General features: G+C 58.7%; 1 protein-coding gene across 4 annotated transcripts in view; it reads left to right on the forward strand.

Annotated features, from left to right (window-relative positions):
• The window catches only part of Myo9b (myosin IXB), a 62696-nt gene that overhangs the window by 25097 nt on the left and 18094 nt on the right, over nt 1–19505 (forward strand). For all 4 annotated transcript variants that reach the window (XM_087201834.1, XM_087201832.1, XM_087201833.1 and 1 more), the window contains exons 3-13: nt 2469–2563; nt 6178–6240; nt 6656–6755; nt 6867–6967; nt 8291–8420; nt 9670–9759; nt 12114–12230; nt 12967–13101; nt 16458–16579; nt 18046–18187; nt 18438–18642. In XM_087201834.1, coding sequence (XP_087057960.1) covers nt 2469–2563; nt 6178–6240; nt 6656–6755; nt 6867–6967; nt 8291–8420; nt 9670–9759; nt 12114–12230; nt 12967–13101; nt 16458–16579; nt 18046–18187; nt 18438–18642 — 1300 coding nt within the window. The remainder of the gene's footprint in view (nt 1–2468; nt 2564–6177; nt 6241–6655; nt 6756–6866; nt 6968–8290; nt 8421–9669; nt 9760–12113; nt 12231–12966; nt 13102–16457; nt 16580–18045; nt 18188–18437; nt 18643–19505) is intronic.

Genomic DNA, 19505 nt, shown 5'->3' on the forward strand with positions numbered 1-19505 from the left:
CCCTCAGCGCTTCGCCACTGCAGGGTTCCTGAGCCCCAGGGGACTTTCCTGCCTTCCTGCCAGATCCCAGGGCAGGAGTGCACTGCTGAGCACCTGCCTCCCAGCCCCACCCAGCCCTCCCCTCCTTACTGCAGTGAGGCAGCGTCTCGAGAGGTCCCCATGCGAGACTCAGACTTAAGCAGTGTGGCACTCGAGAGACCTGCACACAGACAGCCTCACCTCCCCGCTGCTTTAAAGGCTCTGTGGTACACACGTCATCCCAGCTGCTCAGGAGGCTGAAGCAGGAGGATCTCTAGGTCCAGCCTAGCCTTAGTGAGACCCTGTCTCAAAACCAAAACCTAGAAATGGCTGGGGCTGTAGCTCAGACTGACGGCTCTGGGGTCTCCCCTCAGGGGTAATCGCCTCCCCCAGGAACCCCCCCCAGTCCAGGTCGATTCTCCCTTCCCTGGAAGACTAGGGGTGGAAGTGCTTTGGGCCTCGGATCTCTTCCAGCCGGGGATGGTTTGCATGTGCAGAGTGAGGTGTCTGTGAGGGAAGCCACATCTACTCAGACCCAGTGGCGTTTCCTGCCCATCTCACACGGACAGGCGGCAGGCGGCATGCAGTGCCCTTAATGACTCTGTGCATGAGTCCGGTCGGTGAGTGCCACCTGTGGTCTGCTGCTTAGAGGCTGAGGCAGGAGGATCACTTGAGCCCAGGAATTTGGGGCCAGTCTGGGCAGCAGAGCAAGGCACCGTTTCAGAAAGAAGACACAGGAAGCAAAGCTGAGCAGAGAGGGACCACGGAGTCTGGGGAAACAGGAACTGAGGCAGTGCAGGCGTGTGTGCATGTTGGGGCCGTCACCACATGACCCTGCGCTTCACTTCTTGGTGGCGACTCCAGAGATGAAACCGGAGCCGCACAAAACCTGCATAGCAGTGTGCACAGCAGCAGCGTGCTCAGTGACCAGAGGTTCGCACGGCCCGGACACCCCATACACGTCCTTTGTGCGTGGAATATTACTCAGCCAGGAGAAGGACCAAGGCTCCAACACGGCTCCGCCCAGACGAACTGGAAACTGTGGTGCTGGGTGATGGATGCAGGCACTAACGGCCACGTGTATGAGCTCCCTGCTGGGAAAAGCCCAGAGCAGGCAGAGCCGCAGAGACAGGCAGTCGGGAGGCAGGCTAGAGGCTGCTGGGGAAGGGCAGGCTCTCAGGGACGGGGTCGCCTTGGGAGGTTGGAAATGGTGTGGACCAAATATAGGTGATGGTTGCACAGCACTGGGGGTGTGGCTAGTGTGACTGAACTGTGTACTTCGAAGTGAGGAGTTTCAGCCCAGCGTGGTGCTCGCCTGCAGTCTCAGCACTCGGGAGGCTGAGGCAAGGGGATCGCCACAAATTGGAGGCCAGTGTGGGCGGCGTGGCGGCTCCAAGGTGTGAGACGGCACAGAGAGGTACAGGAAACAGCAGGTAGCAGGTGGGCTTTGGCCATAGTTTGCCACCTCGGGCGACCGATTACCCCTGCATCCCTCCGAGTCCGCGGGGCTAAGCCACCTGGAGTTAAGAACATTGTCGGGGACAAGTCGCACCTGCGGGGAGCACGCACGGTGCCCCTTCCCGTTGGGGTCTGTGGACGTGTGCGGTCCATGTGAGTCCTGCGCCATTTCTGAGCGTCCCTCCTGGGTTCTGCTGTCTGAGGGGTTGCTGGCTGTCCCCTGTGGACGCGGAGGGACTCGTGAGGAAGAATGCCGACAACAGCCCAAGTGCCCATCCACTGGAAACTGGATAAAGATGTGGTTTTTTAATAAAATGGAGTACTACTCAGCCATAAAGAAAGAGAAACTAGAAACATTTATAGCTAAATGGATGCATATTGAGGCTGTACTCTTAAGTGAAATGAATAGGACACACACGTGTAAATACCGAATAGTTTCCCTAGTGTGAGAACCTGAGAGTGTAAATAAGGATGAAAATGATTAAAACAAATAATTGATAATTTGAAATAGGAAGAAAAGGTCCAAAGGAGTAGGGGTAGCGGGAGGGCAAGGGGAAAGGGAAGAAGGGAAAGGAAAAATTACGAGAAAGAAAAAAAAAATGGAAACAGAGTCTTTGTAAATAGGGAAGGGAGGAGCGGGTGAAGGGAGCACAGGTAATGGGGAAAAAATAAGAACTAAGATGCATCATGTACAGGTACAAACACCCAATGATAACTGTAAATGCATTGTATACCTAAAATGTACCAATTAATATATATTAAAAAAAATGCCGACAGCTGGGGGTTTGTCTGTTGGTGTCCTGTGCCAGGTTGGTGGTCCGAGGCACTGCGCTCCACCCTAGAGCCGCCCCAGCCCAGCTCCTGGCTCTGAGCCACAGTCCTGGACCTGAGCTTCGCCCATAGCTGAGACCCGGCAGGAAACAGACCATGGGTGGGGTGGCCCCGGGGACAGCGCAGTGCCTCCCGTTCGAACCCCGCCTTTGTCCCCGCAGGCCTTTGGGAATGCCAAGACGGCCCACAACAACAACTCCAGCCGCTTTGGGAAGTTCATCCAAGTCAACTACCTGGAGAGCGGCATCGTGCGGGGGTGAGTGAGGTGGCATGGTCGCACGCACCGGGCACGCGCTCTGCCGTCAGCCCACCCCGCCAGGGCGGGTGGGAAAGGCCGGGGTGGCACTCGGGCGAAGGCCTCAGCTTCAGATAGGGCTGAGTGTCCCAGGGCGCTGCTCCAGAGTCCCTGGGAGTGGGCATGGGCCTCGCCCTGATAGCCAGAGAGACCCAGTGCTGGGTCCAGAGCGATGCCGCTGTCCGGGGTTACTGATGGCGGGTGCGCGGGAGGCTGGATGGACCCACGGCGTCAGGGAAGAGGGTCTCGGGCGGTGGTAAGTGGATAGGAGGGCTTGTAGGTGAGTGGGTTTATGGTGTGTGGACGACATTGTAGGTGGCTGGGAGGGTGGATGGGTGGGTGGATGGATGGATGGACTCAGGGATGCTGGGTAGGCGGGTGGATTCGTGGTTGTGCAGCTGGATGGAAGGACAGACTCATGGTGGGGTAGGTGGATGAATGGGTGGGCGGGTTGACTGATGGGTGAGCAGCTTCATGGAGAGGTGGGTGTGTGCGTGGAGAGAGTCCCGGGTGGATGGATGGGGTGAGCGGTGGACCCTAGACACACCCACCAGCAGGCGGGTGCTGGGTTAGTGGGTGCACACAGAGCCCCAGCTGCTGCTGGGTGCTCCGGCCAGCTGGCCTCGGGTGGCATGTGGGCACAGGGCAGTGAGCCCCATCAGGGTCGCAGGACGGGCTCCTCGGCCCCACCCTGACCAACGCTGTCTTGTACCTGGGACGGAAGCATGCGTGTCATCGGGGACCCTCAGTCTAGGCACCTCTCTTCTCTGCCCCAGGTTCTGGCAGGCGTGGAGAGGTGACAGGCGAGGGCCCCTCAGGGGCTGCAGGACCTTGAGGTTCCCGGGCCCGGCCGCACACGGCCATCCGGGGTCCCCTCGGCGCTGCTGCAGACACTGCCAGCAACCCAGTAGTAGGCACCCGGAGCAGCCAGCCGCCCCCCAGGCTTTGGCCTCTCCTCCTCGAAGACCTCAGCATCTTACCCCCAAGTGCTTGGTGTTAAATACACATCAGGAGGTCCAGTGGCAAGCGCTGGCTGGGCTTTCGTGAAGCCTGTGTTCGATCCCCAGCACCAAAAAATAAAACAAAACAAAACTTAGCAACATGGTGAAGCCTGGAAGACTTTTTGTTTGCTTGGTTTTTTGATGTTTTGAGACAGGGTCTCTCTGTGTAGTTCAGCCCGGCCGTGAACACTCACCATGTAGCCTGGGTTGGATTTGAACTCATGGCAATCCTCCTGGCTCAACCTCCGGAAGGCTCCTGTCATGGAGGTCCAGTCATGACCGAGCAGCCCAGGGCAGCACAGACATATGCTGCAGGGAGCTGCGGTGCTTAGGGTCAGGGCGGGACAGAGAGAGGAAGGTCCCCTTCCAGGGCACCTCTGAAGCACCTAAAGACCTCCCACTCAGCCCTACCTTCTAAACGGCCACCACCTCCCAAAGAGGCCACGAGCCTGGGACAAGCCTTCAGTGCGTGGCCCTGTGGGGACATTCAGGATCCGCCCTGTACGCTCAGGAGGCTGAGGCAGGAGGGTCCCAGGGTCAAGGCCAGCCTGGACAGCTTAGTGAGACCCTGTCTCAAAATAAAAAGTGTAAAAGGGCTGGTGTGTTGCTCAGTGGCAGGTGCTTGCCCAGCATGTGTGAGGCCCTGGGATCAGTCCCCAGTACTGCAGATAGGAAGCATCCAGACTGTAGTACGTATGTATGATAACCTTCCTCCTCTTCCCCCTCCCTCTCCCCTGCTGCCTTCTTTAAAAAAAAAAGCGAGGTCTCATTAACTTGCCCAGGCTGGCCTCAAACATGTCATCCTCCTGCCTCAGCCTCCTGAGTAGCTAGGATTGCAGGGCAGAGCCACCCCACCACCTGGTGCCAATGACTCCCAGTGGTGACCCAGTCCTTTCCAGACTCATCCAGTTACCGACTTCCCACCATGCTGCCTGCGGGTAACTAAGGTCCCCTTAGCAGGGCCCCGGTGACACCTGGGGACCGGCCCTGTGCTGCGTCCGTGCTGCCCTCCTCCCCCGTCTGCAGCCTGGCTCTCCTGGGAAGCAGTACTTCCTGCCCCTGTGGCCACCACTGTCTGGAGGAGAGGCTCCGGCCAGTTCTGCTTTTGCTGCTGTGGGGCAGGTAGCATTTCTCTTACTGTTCCCCACCAGGGCCAAGGGTTGGGACCATCCAAGCCTGTCTCTGCTTCCGCAGTTTGTGAGCCATCAGCTCCCTGTGCATTTACACAGGGCCTTTGCACCGAGCTGCACCCCCCCTCCCCCGCCCCGGGATTGGACTCAGGACCTTGTGCTTGCCAGGCAGGCACAGCACCACTGAGCTACATCCCCGGCCTAGTTTTTTATTTTGTGACAGGGTCACTTGAGTCACTAGGTTGTCTGGGCTGGGCTTGAACTGGTGACCCTCCTGCCCCAGCCTCCCAGAGTGCTGGGGTGACAGGCAGGCGCCACCCTGGTGGGCTTACGAGACCGCTGTGGTAGGGGCCCAGGACTTGAAAATGATGGAGAAAGGGGAAGGGAAAGGGCCATCTCTGCCCGGTGACAGCTTGGTGCCCCTCCACGGACACAGCACAGGAAGGGGCCCCGAGCGAGGCTCATCCGTGTGACTCTGGAACCCCGCCCAGCCCCTGCCCTGGAAAACTCACCAGGAGAAATGGAAACAAGTGGCCACACACAGACTTATCTATACACGGGTGTCCACAGCAGAACCCTTGAGAATAGCTAAAAACGAGAAATAGCACAAATGTCCATCAGCAGGCAGGTGGGTGAACATGATATGGTCCGGCCCCATCACGGAATATTACTCAGCCATGAAAAAGAAGGGAGGCCTGGCACATGGTGCAGCATGGCCTCATCCGGGGTCACTACAGAGACTGTGTTCTGTCTCCTTGCCACTCTGGAAACGGCCGATTAATCTATAGCAGCAGGAAGCCGATGAGCAGCCACTTGGGTTGGAGCAGAGAGGGATATGGGGGCAAAGTAGAATTTTGGGGTGACGATGTGTTTGCTGTCTCGATCCCGGTGCTGGGCTCCTGGAGCTCACACTTGGCGCCCGACACGGGGGCCGGGGTGAGGGCTTGCCTGGCTCCCAAGCCCAGCCAGCACCACAAAGATGGTAACAGTAAAATCGTGTGCTTTAAATGTACAGTTGTTTTTGCAGCTGGAGAAATCTTTCCTTCTGGGGAGAGTGGGACTGGGGAGCCCCTCTGGGAGCACGTGGGCGCCGCGGCTGGCCTGCGTTGTCTCCGTTGGTCGCAGCTGCGGGGCGAGGTCACATTTGTAGCTGACGGGTGCTCCGCGGACAGGCAGCGTGGCGGTGCCCCGTAAGCCTCGCGCTTGGGAGCCCGAGGCGGGAGGATCACAAATTTGAGGCCGGCCTGGATTGCAACGTGAGGCCCTGTGGCAAGAAGAGAACTCGTCGGGAGAAGAATGTGAAGGCTAGGCTTGTAGCCCAAAAGCCCTGCTTCCATCCCTAGCACAGACTGAAGAAAAGAAAGCACTTAAAACAATAGTAGAATATGTAACATTTTAACCAAAACCTAAGTAACATGTATTCCTCCGTTTGTGTTAATGACAGTGCTGTCGTGGAAAAATACCTGCTTGAGAAGTCTCGCCTGGTGTCTCAGGAGAAGGATGAGCGGTACGCGTGATCGGGCATCGCCCCTGGCTGCCTCTGCCCCAGCTGCCCTGGGGCCTCTGGCTGGGTGGCCAGTCTTGTGCTCCCCAGGGGTTTTACCACCATGGTATTCGGATGCCTGCCCAGGGTTTCACTTGCAAACCTGTCTGATGAGCCGGGCGCAGTGCTGCACCCCTGTCATCCCCGCTACTCGGGAGGCCGAGGCAGGAGGGTGGCAAGTTTAAGGCCAGCCAGGGTCACTGAGCAAGACCCTGTCTCAGTAAGATGAAGGCCTGGGCGATGTATGAATGGACTTGGGCTTCACAGTTTGGGGCATCGAGAGTGCTCTTCCCTCCCCGGAGGCCTCCGCAGAGGCATTAGCGGAGGCCCGAAGAGTAGCCTCCCTGACCCCGGCTGCTCTCCTCCTCCCGGCCCGCAGGAACTACCATGTGTTTTATTATTTGCTCCTTGGAGTCAGCGAGGGAGAGCGCCAAGAATTTCAGCTCAAGCAGCCAGAAGATTATTTCTACCTCAACCAGGTAAGCAGGCCCAGCCCGCCACAAGGCCACCTCTGTGCCCGCCTTGGCGGGCCCCCGGGGGCCTGAAGGAGCCCACTCTCCGGCCCCAGCCTGACGCCGCATGTTTTCCAGCATAACTTGAAGATTGAGGACGGGGAGGACCTGAAGCACGACTTTGAGCGCCTCAAGCAGGCCATGGAGATGGTGGGCTTCCTCCCCGCCACCAAGAGGCAGTAAGTGGCCGGGAGCCGGGGCCAGCCCGGGCGCATGCTCCAGGGCGTCGTGGTGAGCTGAGCGCAGCACACCCATCTGTGATCCCAGCCGCAGGAGGCTGAGGCAGGAGCCTCAAAAGTTCAAGTCCCCAAGGGTAACTTAGTGAGACCCCGTATGGAAATGAAAAAGAGCTGCATTCAACCCCTGGTGCTCTAAAAGAAAAAAAAAAACAGATGGCGGCAAGTCCAGGCTGAGCCAGTGAGGCCGGGGCAGGGAGGGTGCAGCACGCATGCGGCCCTTCGTGGCCTGTGTTCATTTCGTCTCTGGCAACCCTGGCAACCCGGAGCACACACGGACAGATCCCTGTGTGGTGGCCACGCTCGCCCAGGGCAGGCGGTGTCACGGACCCTGGGTGTCTGGGGATGCTGGCCGTCACCGCCAGGGGCCGGGGCAGGGTGCTGTGCTGCTCGCCTTCTGCATCACCCAGATGCCCGGACGGCAGCCGTGACCGTGAGCCAGAGGCCCCGTGGGCGGCTCTGCTGGGACCCTGCTGGCACCACGCGCGGCCAAGGGCACGCAGCCGGCACGGGCTGCGGGGTCCCCAGCCAGCCCGACAGCGAGTCCCGGAGGGTGCCCCTGGGGCGGGCGGCCACGGGGCGAGCACAGAATGTCCACGCCACGGACTGCATGCCTGTGACAGCTCCCTGCGCTCTGCTCAGCAGCCGTATCTGTGCGTGTGGCTGTGGGTGGGCGGGGCGGGGGCGGAACCCAGGGCTCCACACTGAGCTGCTTCCCCTGGCCCTTTTTGTTTTGATTTTGACAGAGGGTCTCACTAAGTTGCCTCGGTTGGCCTTGAACTTTTGATCCTTCCGCCTCAGCCTCCCAGAGGGCCAAGCAGACAGGCCTGTGCCACCGTGCAAGGCTCTGAGTTTTCTGACATGTTGCCATTGCACATATGATGAGTACGGTGTGATGTTTTGATTTGCGGATGCAATGTATATGCATGTTGTTCCTCCATTAAAAGATCAATTTTAAGCTGGGTGTGATATCCCATGCCTGTGATCCCAGCACTGGGGAGGCTGAGGCAGGAGGATTGCTGTGAGTTTGAGGCCTGGGCTACGTAGGGAGGCCCTGTCTCAAAGACCCTAGAAGACAATAATAATTTCAGTGCTAGCAGTGTGACCCTGTGCTGCTGCCCTTGCCTAGGACGTGCAAGGCCCTAGGCTCCATCCCAGATCTTCTGACTGGGGACGTGGCTGGCGGTGGAGCTCGTGCAGAGGGGAAACCCCGCAGGGGTGCACCCTGCCGTGCGTGCCCCACCGCCCACACCTCTGTGCCCACAGGATCTTCTCTGTGCTCTCGGCCATCCTGTACCTGGGCAACGTCACCTACAAGAAGAGGGCCACGGGCCGCGACGAGGGCCTGGAGGTCGGGCCAACCGAGGTTCTGGACACACTGTCGCAGCTCCTCAAGGTACCACTCCCCGCCACCTGCTGCCACCCGCCGCCCTGTGCCACGCCCGGGACAGACGCCGGCACTCCCCCCATTGGCACAGGCTCAGAGCCCAGCGGCCTCTTGCTCCTGTTGCTGCTACAGTGTCCCTTCCGAACTTCCCATTGCCTCCCTGGCTGGCGCTGCGCCCCACTGTGCCCTCCAAGCAGAGCACTCTCGAAGCCATAGTGACGCACGCCTGTCATCCAAGCACTTGGGAGGCTGAGGCAGGGGGATTGCCACAAGTTCAAGACCAGCCTGAACTGCGTGGCGAGACCCTGCCTCAAACAGCCACACAGAGAAATCAGAGCTGGGCCAGCCATCCGCAGGCCCGGTTCCTTGGCAGACGAAGCCCGGGGATCCCATGGGGCAGGACTTTGAGGTCAGCCTGGGCAACGCACTGAGACCGTGCCTCAGAGCAGGAATGGGGCAGGAGCACAGTGCGGTCGGCCAGGGTGCGTCTCCGGGCCCTGTGCCTCGTCCTTGCTGTTCTCTTCTGCACCTGCAGCCGCTCTGTACTTGGGACCCTGGGCAGTGTGTGAACACAGCTTCGGTTGTCACCTGCTGCTCTGCACCTGGTGTCGGTGGGTGGAGGTTGGGGGCGCCGCCCGGTGCCCTGTGTTGCCTAGGAGGCCCCGGCAGAGCAGTGCAGCCCCGGGGCTGACTCGCGTGGGCCGAGAAACCACCTGTGCCATTCTCGTTTCCGTGCTGCTTTGTCTTTTGGGCGCTGGGGATTGGACCCAGCACTGAGCGAGGTCCCCAGCCCTTTTGACTCTGAGACCGCATCTCCCGAAGTTGCCAAAGCTGGGTTTGAACTTGGGATCCTCCTGCCTCAGCCTCCCCCGTAGCTGGGATAGCAGGGGCACACCACTGCACCTGACTTGCAGCTTTGCTTGGAGGTGTGCTTGGTCTGTAGCTTCTGTCGAGTCCCTGGGATGCGTGGGTACCAAGGGGAGGTTGGGAATCCCACCCCACCCCTTCTTGCTGCTGACAGTGGGTATTGGCTCCGGGCAGGCTGAGTGTGTTGGGTCTCGGTGAACCCCAACCCTGCGTCTGGACCCCACATGCAGGATGGGAGCCGGTGGCTCTGCGCGTCCAGGGCGCTGCCCAAGTCCCAGCCCAGCCCGTGGGGCCCAGCGTGCAGGGACCGTGGCCCTGGCACTTGCGCTTGGCAGTCCGGTGGCGGGCCCACGCCTCCCCTCCCGTGTCCGTGACCTCAACTTTGGCACAGGTGAAGCGAGAGATCCTGGTGGAGGTCCTGACCAAAAGAAAAACGGTGACGGCCAACGACAAGCTCATCCTGCCCTACAGCCTCGGTGAGGTGAGCACTGCTGGCCTCGAGGGCTGGAGCTGGGCTCAGTCCAGCTTTCGGGGCCTCACCCTGGGGCTCAGTCAGGACCCAGCGGGTGCCCGGCCCCTGTAGCAGCGACCCCGGCAGACAGTGCCTTCCCTGTGGATAAGCGCTGAGCCCAAAAATACAGCCAATGCTGTTTTAGTACTCTGAAATTTACTGTAGTACACTGAGCACTTCGAACACACGCATCCCCGTCCTGGCCGCTCCCACAGCCTCCTGCAGTGCTCTTGCCTGAGGTCTTTAGCTGCCCGGCCTAGCTGCCCCCGTGAATGAGGCGGCTGAGGCCCGGAGCTGCCTTCCGGTTGGATGGCGCGGGCAGCAGCAGCCACTGTACTTTGGGTCACACCTCGTGCGGAGGCTCAGGAAGGAGGACCCCAGAGCTGGGGGGAAAGAGGCCGGGAGAGGGACGAGAGTGCTCCCAGCGAGGGAGGCTCGTGAGGGCCTCAGAGCAACACATCTTTACTGTAACATTTTTAAGGTTTAAACATTCGCCATATATTTTGACCACCCGTGTACATACTTGTGATAGAACTTAATGTATAAGGCACAATGAAAGGTTAGCCCCAATAATTAAGAATAAAAGAGGGGGCCGGGGATTTAGCTCAGTGGCACTGTGCCTGCCTCGCAAGCAAAAGGTCCCGAGTTTGATCCCCGGTACTGGGAAAAAAAGGAATCAAAGAGAGTGAGTGTAATAGTGTACTGCAGCAGAAAGTGCAGCTGCGCTGTCCGCAAAGTGCTTCTAGTCCTTGCACCTTTTTCCTAGGAGGAAACACTGAAGGCTGTGCCACGGCCCAGCCGTCGGTCGGCACTGTCCTGCTTGGGCTGTGACTCAGGAACACCAAGGCTGCTGACTGGAGCCAGTGGCACTGTGACATCTGCCTGGTGACTGAGCCGCCCGCAAGTGACCTGTGGGCAGGTTTTAGACATGGCAGGGACAGCTGGGCAGAGGCACAACGCCTGTCTGTAACAGGGTGGAGCACGCAGTGAACAGGGAACGCTTAAACCTAAACCGATGAATTGTGTATTTCTGGAAGTTTCCACTTAACCTCTCAGAACCTGGTTTATGGCCGCTCAGTCCCACCCCCAGGCGGCCGGTAAATAAAGTTTTATTGGCACGTGGCCTTGCCCACTCTTTTGCATATGGATCAGTGCTGCTCTCCTGCCTCAGCAATAGAACCGAGTGGTCCCTGTAGCAAAGCCCATTCAGGCTTGAAAGGCCGAAAACACTGACTCCTTACCTCTTCCCAGGAAGAGCTCACCTGGGCCGTGCCCTGCACGGCAGGACAGGAAGGGGCTTCCGCGCGCATTCCTGAGGCTTGTTTCTCCCGCCCTCTGACCTCTCCGGAGTGCTGGGCCTGGCAGCGGGCATGCAGCATGGCCAGGGAAGATACCTGGGCTGAGGGGATGTGTAGGTGTCCAGGCCTCCGCCCAGGGAAGCTGTGTGGCATTTTCCGCAGGCACTGTGGACGGCCTGAGCCACATAGGCCAGGGCACACACAGTGTCACAGGGAGCCACCACTGCGCCCAGAGGGGCCTGGAGGGCGGACGCCCACGGGGCACCCTCCACGTGGCCTCTAGGTCCAGGGCACAGGAGGGGCAGAGCTGCGGCAGGGGCCGCTCTTGAGTGGGCACTCAGGGTGTGGAGGTCATGCAGCTCCCAGGGGCGTTGACCAGCACTGCAGGCCTGTGACACACCAGCCGTGAGTGTGAGTGTGTGTGTACACGGCAGCGGCGCACCAGAGTACAGGGCAGCCGGGGAAGCACAGCGGTGAGCCCTGGCCTGGCACACGCAGGGCCCTGGCTCCCTTGCCTGGCATCACAAAGGAAAAGGCTGGGAAGTCAGGCATGGTGGGCGCACGGTCATTCAGCTACTCGGGAGGCCAGGCAGGGAGACCATGAGTTGGAGCCCAGCCTGGCCAACCTGCTAAGGCCCTGTCTCAGAAGAAAGCATCTGAAAGGGTGGGGGTGCACGCGACCTCACCCCAGGTTCTGTCCCGGGAACCAGGGGAAGGTGGAGGGCGTGGTGGGGAGGAGTCGGGGCTTCAGAGTGGCCATACTAAGGAGAATGAATGAAAGAACACAGTCAGTAAATTAATAAAAAGCAAAAGTGAAATGCAGAAACAAGATTTTGCTTTTAAATGAAAAACCAGGCACAGCAGGATCCACCTGTTATCTCAGCTGCTCGGGAAGCTGAGACAGGACAAGCTCCTGAGCCCGAGAGCTCAAGGCCAGCCCGGGCAGTGTGTCAGGGCCCTGGTTCCAAAGCAAGGGATAGAGAGCCGCCAAGTGCGCAGCCTGAGGTGGGCACCCTCTGTCCCTAGGCCGTCACCGCACGCGACTCCATGGCCAAGTCCCTGTACAGCGCCTTGTTCGACTGGATTGTGCTGCGGATCAACCATGCGCTCCTGAACAAGAAGGACATGGAAGAGGCCGTCTCGGTGAGTGTCCCACCCCGGCCACCAGTTGTGCCCTAGACGCCGTGGCCTCAGCCCAGGGGTCCTGTCCACCCGGTGAGAGGCTGAGTCCTGGGCTGACCCAGTGGGCACGACAGCCTTGCGATGCCAGGGACTTGGTACAGAGTAAAACAGGACTTCTGGGCTGGGGTGCAGCTCAGTGGTGCGGGGAGCCCTGGGCTGCATCCCCAGCCCACCCTAAAAGCAAAAAAGGCCCCCACTGCCTGCCTCAGAAGCGCAAGGTCCCAAGTTCGATCCCCGGTACCAAAAAAAACCACTAAAGAGGCCCCTTATTGAAAGCTGATGGTTGGTCTAGGGATTTAGCTCAGTGGTTCCGGTGCCTGCCTCGCAAGCGAAAGGTCCCAAGTTCGATCTCCGGTACCAAAAAAAAAAACAAACCAAAACTGATGGTTGCCGCTGAGTGTGGTGGTGCACACCCATCTTCCCAGCACTCTAGGAGGCTGAGGCAGAAGGATCACAAGTTCACGCCCAGCCTGGGCAACTTAGACCCTACCTCAAAATAAAAAATAAAGAGGGCCATGGTTGTAGCTCAGTGCAGAGGTCCTCGGATCAGTCCCCAGTACCGCAAAAGTACAAAACCCCATGAGTGAGGGACACAAGTGAGCAACACCAGGGCGTGTCCAGCGGCCCAGGCCCCGGGACCTTGGGGGAAGGCGGCTCCCACAGAGCCGCTCAGTGACAGCTGCTCTCTGTTGCCCAGTGCCTGTCCATCGGGGTCCTCGACATCTTCGGCTTTGAGGACTTCGAGCGGAATAGCTTCGAGCAGTTCTGCATCAACTACGCCAATGAGCAGCTGCAGTACTACTTCAACCAGCACATCTTCAAGCTCGAGCAGGTGGGCGCGACAGTGTCTCCAGGGCCAGGCCCCCGCTGCCCTGCCATCCGCATGGCCCCCCATGCCAGCCACGGTGCGAGCAGCCTGTGCGCCTCACCATCCATGCTCAGTGCGGCAAGGCCCTCCCTCGGTGGTCAGCCAGGAGTGGCGGCTGCGTGTGCGGAGCCTGTGTGTGCTCGGGCCAGCTGAGGCCGGGCACCGTCACCACCAGCCATCCCAGCTCTGCAGCTCCCCACACCCCCATGCATCATCCATCATCTGCCTTCTGTCTCTGTGGGCCGGATGTAGGCAGAGTCCCTAGGGCAGCCCCCTCCCGCAGGCCCTCGGCTGCACCTCTGTCCACCATCCCCCCTTCTGTGGCTGCATTGCATCCAGCGGGTGGGCACACCCCAGTGTTTAGCCACTCGCTGGTGGACACACAGGTGATGTCCGGGCCAGGCTTCTGTGAACAGTGCTGCTGTGAACGTGGGTGTAGGTCTCTCCAAGACGTGTCTGCTTTCCAGCAGGCACAGTGACTCACACCTCTACTCAGGAGGCTGAGGCAGGAGGAGCACAGGTTTAAGAAAACTTAGTGACACTCTTGTCTGCAAATAAAATTTAGAAAGGCCTGGGAGCTAGATGTGGTGGTGTACACCTGTCATCCTGGCACTCCGGGAGGCTGAGGCAGGAGGATCACAAGTTCAGGCCCAGTCTGGCCAAGCAACTTAGCGACTTAGTGAGGCCCTGTCTCAAAATTTAAGAAATTTTAAAAGGGCTGGGGAGGGCCAGGGATTTAGCTCAGTGGTTCCGCCGCCTGCCTCGTAAGCACAAGAACCTGAGTTTGATCCCTGGTACAAAAAAAAAAAAAAAAAAAAAAGGGCTGGAGAGGCACCCGAAAGTGGAATTGCTGAATCCTCTGGTGACTTCCACCAGCTGTGTGCTTGTTGCCACTGGCCTGAGGGGAAGCGGGAGGAGCTCAGCCCAGAATCTCCCTTGGGGCCCAGCATGCAGTGAACCTGACCTAGAATTTTCCTCTGCTGCAGGGAAACTTGACAAAAATCCCACCCAGCCTGGGGTGAGAAACCTGGGAGGCTGTGCTGAGCCCGGGTCATTTCTGCATTTTCTCTGCCCAGTCAGCTTGGGCGGTCTTTTCTGTGGGAGGGAGACGGGTGACGTAAGGGTCTGCTGCGGCCGGAGCAGTTCGAGTCTTTCCAGAAGCAGGCAGCCAGGCTACTCCGATATCCTTCACGGTGAAGGCTCTGATGGGAAAATCCGGTGGATTCCAGTAAACCTTTAGGCAGCTTGCCCATCAAGCCTTCTGTCACTTGGCCCTTGGAACACGGCTGGTCGAAGTGGTAGGGCAGGAGGAAGAACCAGGCCCCGCTGCACAACAGGCTTTCTTTCGTTTGTTTGTTTTTTGGTACCAGGGATGGAACTCAGGACCTTGCATGTGTGAGGCAGGTGGCACCACCGTGCTGATCATTTCTTAACTGAGTGCATGTGGCTGTGGCCCTACTGGGCTATGTGGAGTATATTAGTTTTCTGTTACTGTAACAAAACCTCAGTGCTGGCTACTTAGCAAAGCAGAGAGGTTTGCAGTGCTCCCAGTCTTGGAGGGTGAAGTCCAAACCACACAACTCCAGCTCTGGCGAGGGTCCCCTTGGTGATGCCCCATCTCAGCAGGCATCAGAGTGGGAGGGACGTGTGGCAGGACAGGACCTAGACTGGGAATGGCACTGAGGGCCCGTGTGGGAGCCCCTCCCAGCCTCACGCACAGGAGCACAGTGTGAGGTGGCTTTCGCCTGCTGCTGACGTGAACTTCAGCTCTCGGGTTTTCAGGGCCAGCATGTGCAAGGCCCTGGTTCCATCCCCAGCGTCACAAAAGAATAAAAATGGTGGCTACTGGAAACTGAAATTATGCACGTCACTCACACTATACAAGGTGTGATTTGTAAAATACAGTGATTGGGCCGGGGACGTAGCTCAGTGGCGCTATGCCTGCTTCACAAGCGCAAGGTCCTGAGTTCGATCCCTGCTACCCCCCAAAATAAATAAATAAAATAAAATACGGCGATTTAAAAAAAATTCATTAGCATACAAACCATGAAACCCCTCACAGTCCTCCCCCTCACGTCAGACACACTCCTCCAGTCCTCCTGGCCACACCCTACAGCAGCTCTGGAGTGCTCTTTCGTGAGTGTCCGCTGCATTGTCCTGAGTGGATTCAGAATGTTCACCTTTCCTGGTCACTGTGATTCAGGGGAAGATCCAGTGCATAAGGTGGCTGAGACATGGTGTCGTGTTTTGTTTGACAGAAATTGCCATAAATCAGTGCAATGTGATCTAAAAATAGGGTGAAGGTTTAAAATGAAAAGTTTATCGCAGTGAGAGACACTGCCATGGGTGCCCCCAGGGTGCTCAGAATCCTCCCGCTCGCCGAGACACCCTTGTCCTGCCCTTCTCGGTCATGGGGTTTCGAACGTGAACCCTCACCGTGCTCTTCAACCATCCTCTGTATTTCCGCTGGGTGCCCTCCCCAGGCCTGGCTCCTAAGGAGCTCTCTGCCCCACGTGGGGAGCAGCTGCTGACCCTGGGTGCTCTTAGGCGTGAATGAGAACATCCGTGCCACGGCCAACATTTGAGAACGTACACTCTCCTTTCCTGTTGATGGGAGATCCAGCGACTGCACGTAACTGTCAGCATTCGTGCTGCTGTATTAATACATTCTGGTTTGCTTATCTGTGTTTTCATACAGGGTGGCCCATTTTCCGTCTCTATTTCCGTCTCTATGGTTCTGCGCCTACAGGCTTGGCCAACCTTGAAATAAAAATATTCCAAAAAACAATTACATTGCCGGGTGTGGTGGCGCACATTTGTCAGCCCAGAACTCTGGGAGGCTGAGGCAGGAGGTTCTTACGTTCGAATCTGACCTGGGAAGCTTAATGAGTCCCTGTCTCAAAATAAACTAAAAGCAGGTTGAAGGTGTAGCTCAGTGCTTCCTGGGTTCAATCCCTGATACCAAAAAAGAAAATGCATGTGTAGTAAACATACAGTTTTTCTTATCCGTGTTCCCTAAGCGCTAATGTAACTGTTCACACAGCTGATGTGAATTGCTATCCTGCTTGACCGTGACCCGGAGGGCCTAAAGCGCGTGAGACGGGGTGTGCAGGTTGCCTGCATATATTGTGCTGTCTACCGCAAGGGGCTTGAGCATCATGGGTTTAGGGGTCCTAGCACCCACCCCGGAGCGCCATGGCTGTCATGTGAACATCCACACATCTGGGCCAGGTGCCCAGCGGGAGCGCTTAGCCGGACCCTGGGGCCCTGGGTTCTGGTCCCGGCCCCATGAGTGAAATCCTGACCTTGCCCACCCGCAGGAGGAATACCAGAGCGAGGGCATCACCTGGCACAACATCGCCTACACAGACAACGTGGGCTGTATCCACCTCATCAGCAAGAAGCCCACCGGGCTCTTCTACCTGCTGGACGAGGAGAGCAAGTGAGCAGCGGAGCTTGGAGCTCTGGCTGTGGGGGAAACACGGAGGCGCTGCCTCTGGGCCAGGCGAGGCTGGCCATTGCAGTGACAGCCAGGCAGAGGGCGGGCTCCACCCTGGCAGTGGGAACCAAGGAGGGAGGGGGTGATGTGCAGTCTCCTGGCCACGCCCCCACAGGCCTGGCCACGCCCCTTGAAGGTCCACCCCTCCCCAGGGAGCCACCGGCTTGGACGAGCCCCCCCCTGAAAGCAGTGCATTTTGCAGCCCAGCATGTTGTTTTAGGTTTTTTTGTTCTCACTTTTTTGAGTCAAGAGGCCTTGTCCTGGGCCACTTGTAAAGTACACGTGTGCTGTATACCGGGTGCTCAAGACTTCGGGCAGGGCTGGGCTCTCCAGAGCTGCTGGGGTGTCGCCCTCTTCCAGCTCTGGGGTTGCAGGTGCCCTGTGTGGCCCAGCTTGGCTTGCGACTCGCGGTCCTCCTACCTCAGCCCCCCAAGCAGCCGAGGTGGTTCAGCAGGCACCACTGCGCCAGGCCCTGGCACTCACATCCCTGCCCGCACCTCCTCCTCTGCCTGTGCTGTCCCGAGGGTGCCAGGCTCAGCTCAGACCCCAGTCCGGATCCCGCCTGTCCCCTGCTTCCATGGCTGGGCTGAGGAGAGGACACTGAGCGAAGAGGAGGATGGAGCTGGGCAGGGGACAGCACAGCGTGGACATCTGAGCGCGGGTCCTTGTGGAGTTGTGTTCATGTGATCAGGACTTTCTCAAATCATGCTGCGGTGTTATTTTTGTTGACAGCTAAATTTTGTCAGTGCCTGAAAGCCATGCCTGCCCCGTGTAGCCCAGAAGCAGCGTGCTCCTGGCTTTGGGCCCTCCCACCCACCCAGGGCCTCAGGCACCTCGGCCAGTGTCTGGCACTGCCTGTGTATGAGGCTGGGCCAGCACGGGCAGCAGTGAGTCCCAAAGCCGTGGGCGGCCGTCCCCTCCTGGCGGCAGAAAATGGCCCCTGCCCAGCCTCTGCCCTTCTCCCTCCCCGCCCAGCCGCTCCTTCCTCCGGGGGAGCCAGGCACAGCCAGACCTGGCACCAGCAGCCACTCAGCCTGCTGGTTTTGGTTTGGTTTGGTTTGGTGTTTTTTGTGACTGGGTCTCCTTGTGTAGCCCGGCTTGGCCTCGAACTCTGAGCAGTCCTCCTGTCTCAGCCTCCTGAATGCTGGGGTGACAGGCGTGTTCCCCCACGCCCAGCTAAGTCTGGGGTTATTGTCAGAAGCTGCCCGTGATAGGGCGAGTGTCTCAGATACCCCTGAGCCTGGCCAGCAGCCCGTGCCGGAGTAGGGAGGGCCTTGCTCAGAGTCAGCCCTAGGCCCCCCGGCAGCCGGCTCCTCCCATGGTCCCGCTGGTTGGCACAGGGTGGCTCCATTCTCTTCCTCCATCCTGGGAGCCTGGCGGCCGCCCACAACCCCCCATTCTCTCCCCAGCTTTCCCCATGCCACAAGCCAGACCCTGCTGGCCAAATTCAAGCAGCAGCATGAGGACAACAAGTACTTCCTGGGTACCCCGGTTAAGGAGCCCGCCTTCATCATCCAGCACTTTGCGGGACGAGTCAAGTACCAGATCAAGGTATGTGTTGCAGCTGCTTGGGAGGCTGAGGCAGGAGGGTCTCCAGGTCAAGTCCACCTGAAATGACTTAGTGAGACTCCGTCTCCCATGAGAACTGAAAAGGCCTGGCACTGCTTAGTGGTAGCTTGCCTGGCGTGGGTGAGGCCCTGGACTCCGTGCTGGTGTCCTGCCTGGCCACCACCGGCTCCTGCCCCTGCTGCTGGCCCGCCTCAGCCTTCCACCATAGTGACCCTTCCCACCCCGTCCCCAGGACTTCCGGGAGAAGAACATGGACTACATGCGGCCCGACATCGTGGCACTGCTGCGGGGCAGTGACAGCTCGTATGTGCGCGAGCTCATCGGCATGGAGCCAGTGGCTGTGTTCCGCTGGGCCGTGCTACGCGCTGCCCTGCGGGCCATGGCCGTGCTGCGGGAGGCCGCGCGCGTGCGGGCCGAGAAGCGGGAGCAGGCAGCAGGTAGGGCCTGCCGCCCATGGACACAGGCCTGCCTGACCCGGCCGGCCCCTTCCACCTGGGGACTTACTTCTCCTTCCTGCCTCACTCCTTCTCAATGTCTCCTTCATCTTTCTTCATTCATACTTTGGGTTTCTCATGTAGAGGAACCATGTGATACTTAAACTTGTGCATGGCTTATTTCACTTAAGATCAGGGTCTCAAGGTGCATCCACTTTCCTACACACGGCTCATGTTCCCCCTTCTCCATGGCAGAGTAGTGCTCCATGGTGTGTGAGTGCCAGTTTTCTTTCTTCACGTCTCCGCTGATGGTCATGCAGGCTGCTTCCACGGTGCGGCTGCCGTAAACCTGGGCCTGCATGGACCCCGGCAGCGTGAGGGCTTTGGCTCCCGTAGGCCTCCCACCCTCTGTAGGGCTCGGAGCCTGCCCGGGGTGCAGCTGTGTGAGCAGCTGCTGTCCGTGGTTAGGAACCGAGCCAGGAGCAGGTCTGTGTTTGCCAGCAGTGCTGTCTCCTGTGTTTCCTGTCCGGCTGTCCTTGGGTGGTGGCATGGCTGCTTCTATAAGCATTGAGCCCTACTTGGTCCGGGCACCCCCCCCCCGATGACGGGGCTGAGGGGAGAGGTTTTGCAGGGGCCGTTGAATAAACCAAGCTCGTTTTGAGGTGAAACTGTACAGTTCCCAGCTTGGCCCAAATTTAAATAATGAGCTGCTTTCTAGCATGAGTTAGAGGGGGCTGGGGTACAGCTAGAAGACTTGAGGCCCTGGGTTTATCCCCAGCATTGGGAAAGGAAAAAGAAAAGAAAATTGATCCTAGTGCTACAAGCAGAAAAAAAAAAGTTAAGAAATGATGATAGGAGGCCAGGTG

The sequence above is a fragment of the Heterocephalus glaber genome, unplaced genomic scaffold (assembly GCF_053883595.1).
Source record: "Heterocephalus glaber isolate CG9 unplaced genomic scaffold, H.glaber_assembly_v1.0 deba00001761, whole genome shotgun sequence".
Classification (NCBI taxonomy): Eukaryota; Metazoa; Chordata; class Mammalia; order Rodentia; family Bathyergidae; genus Heterocephalus; species Heterocephalus glaber.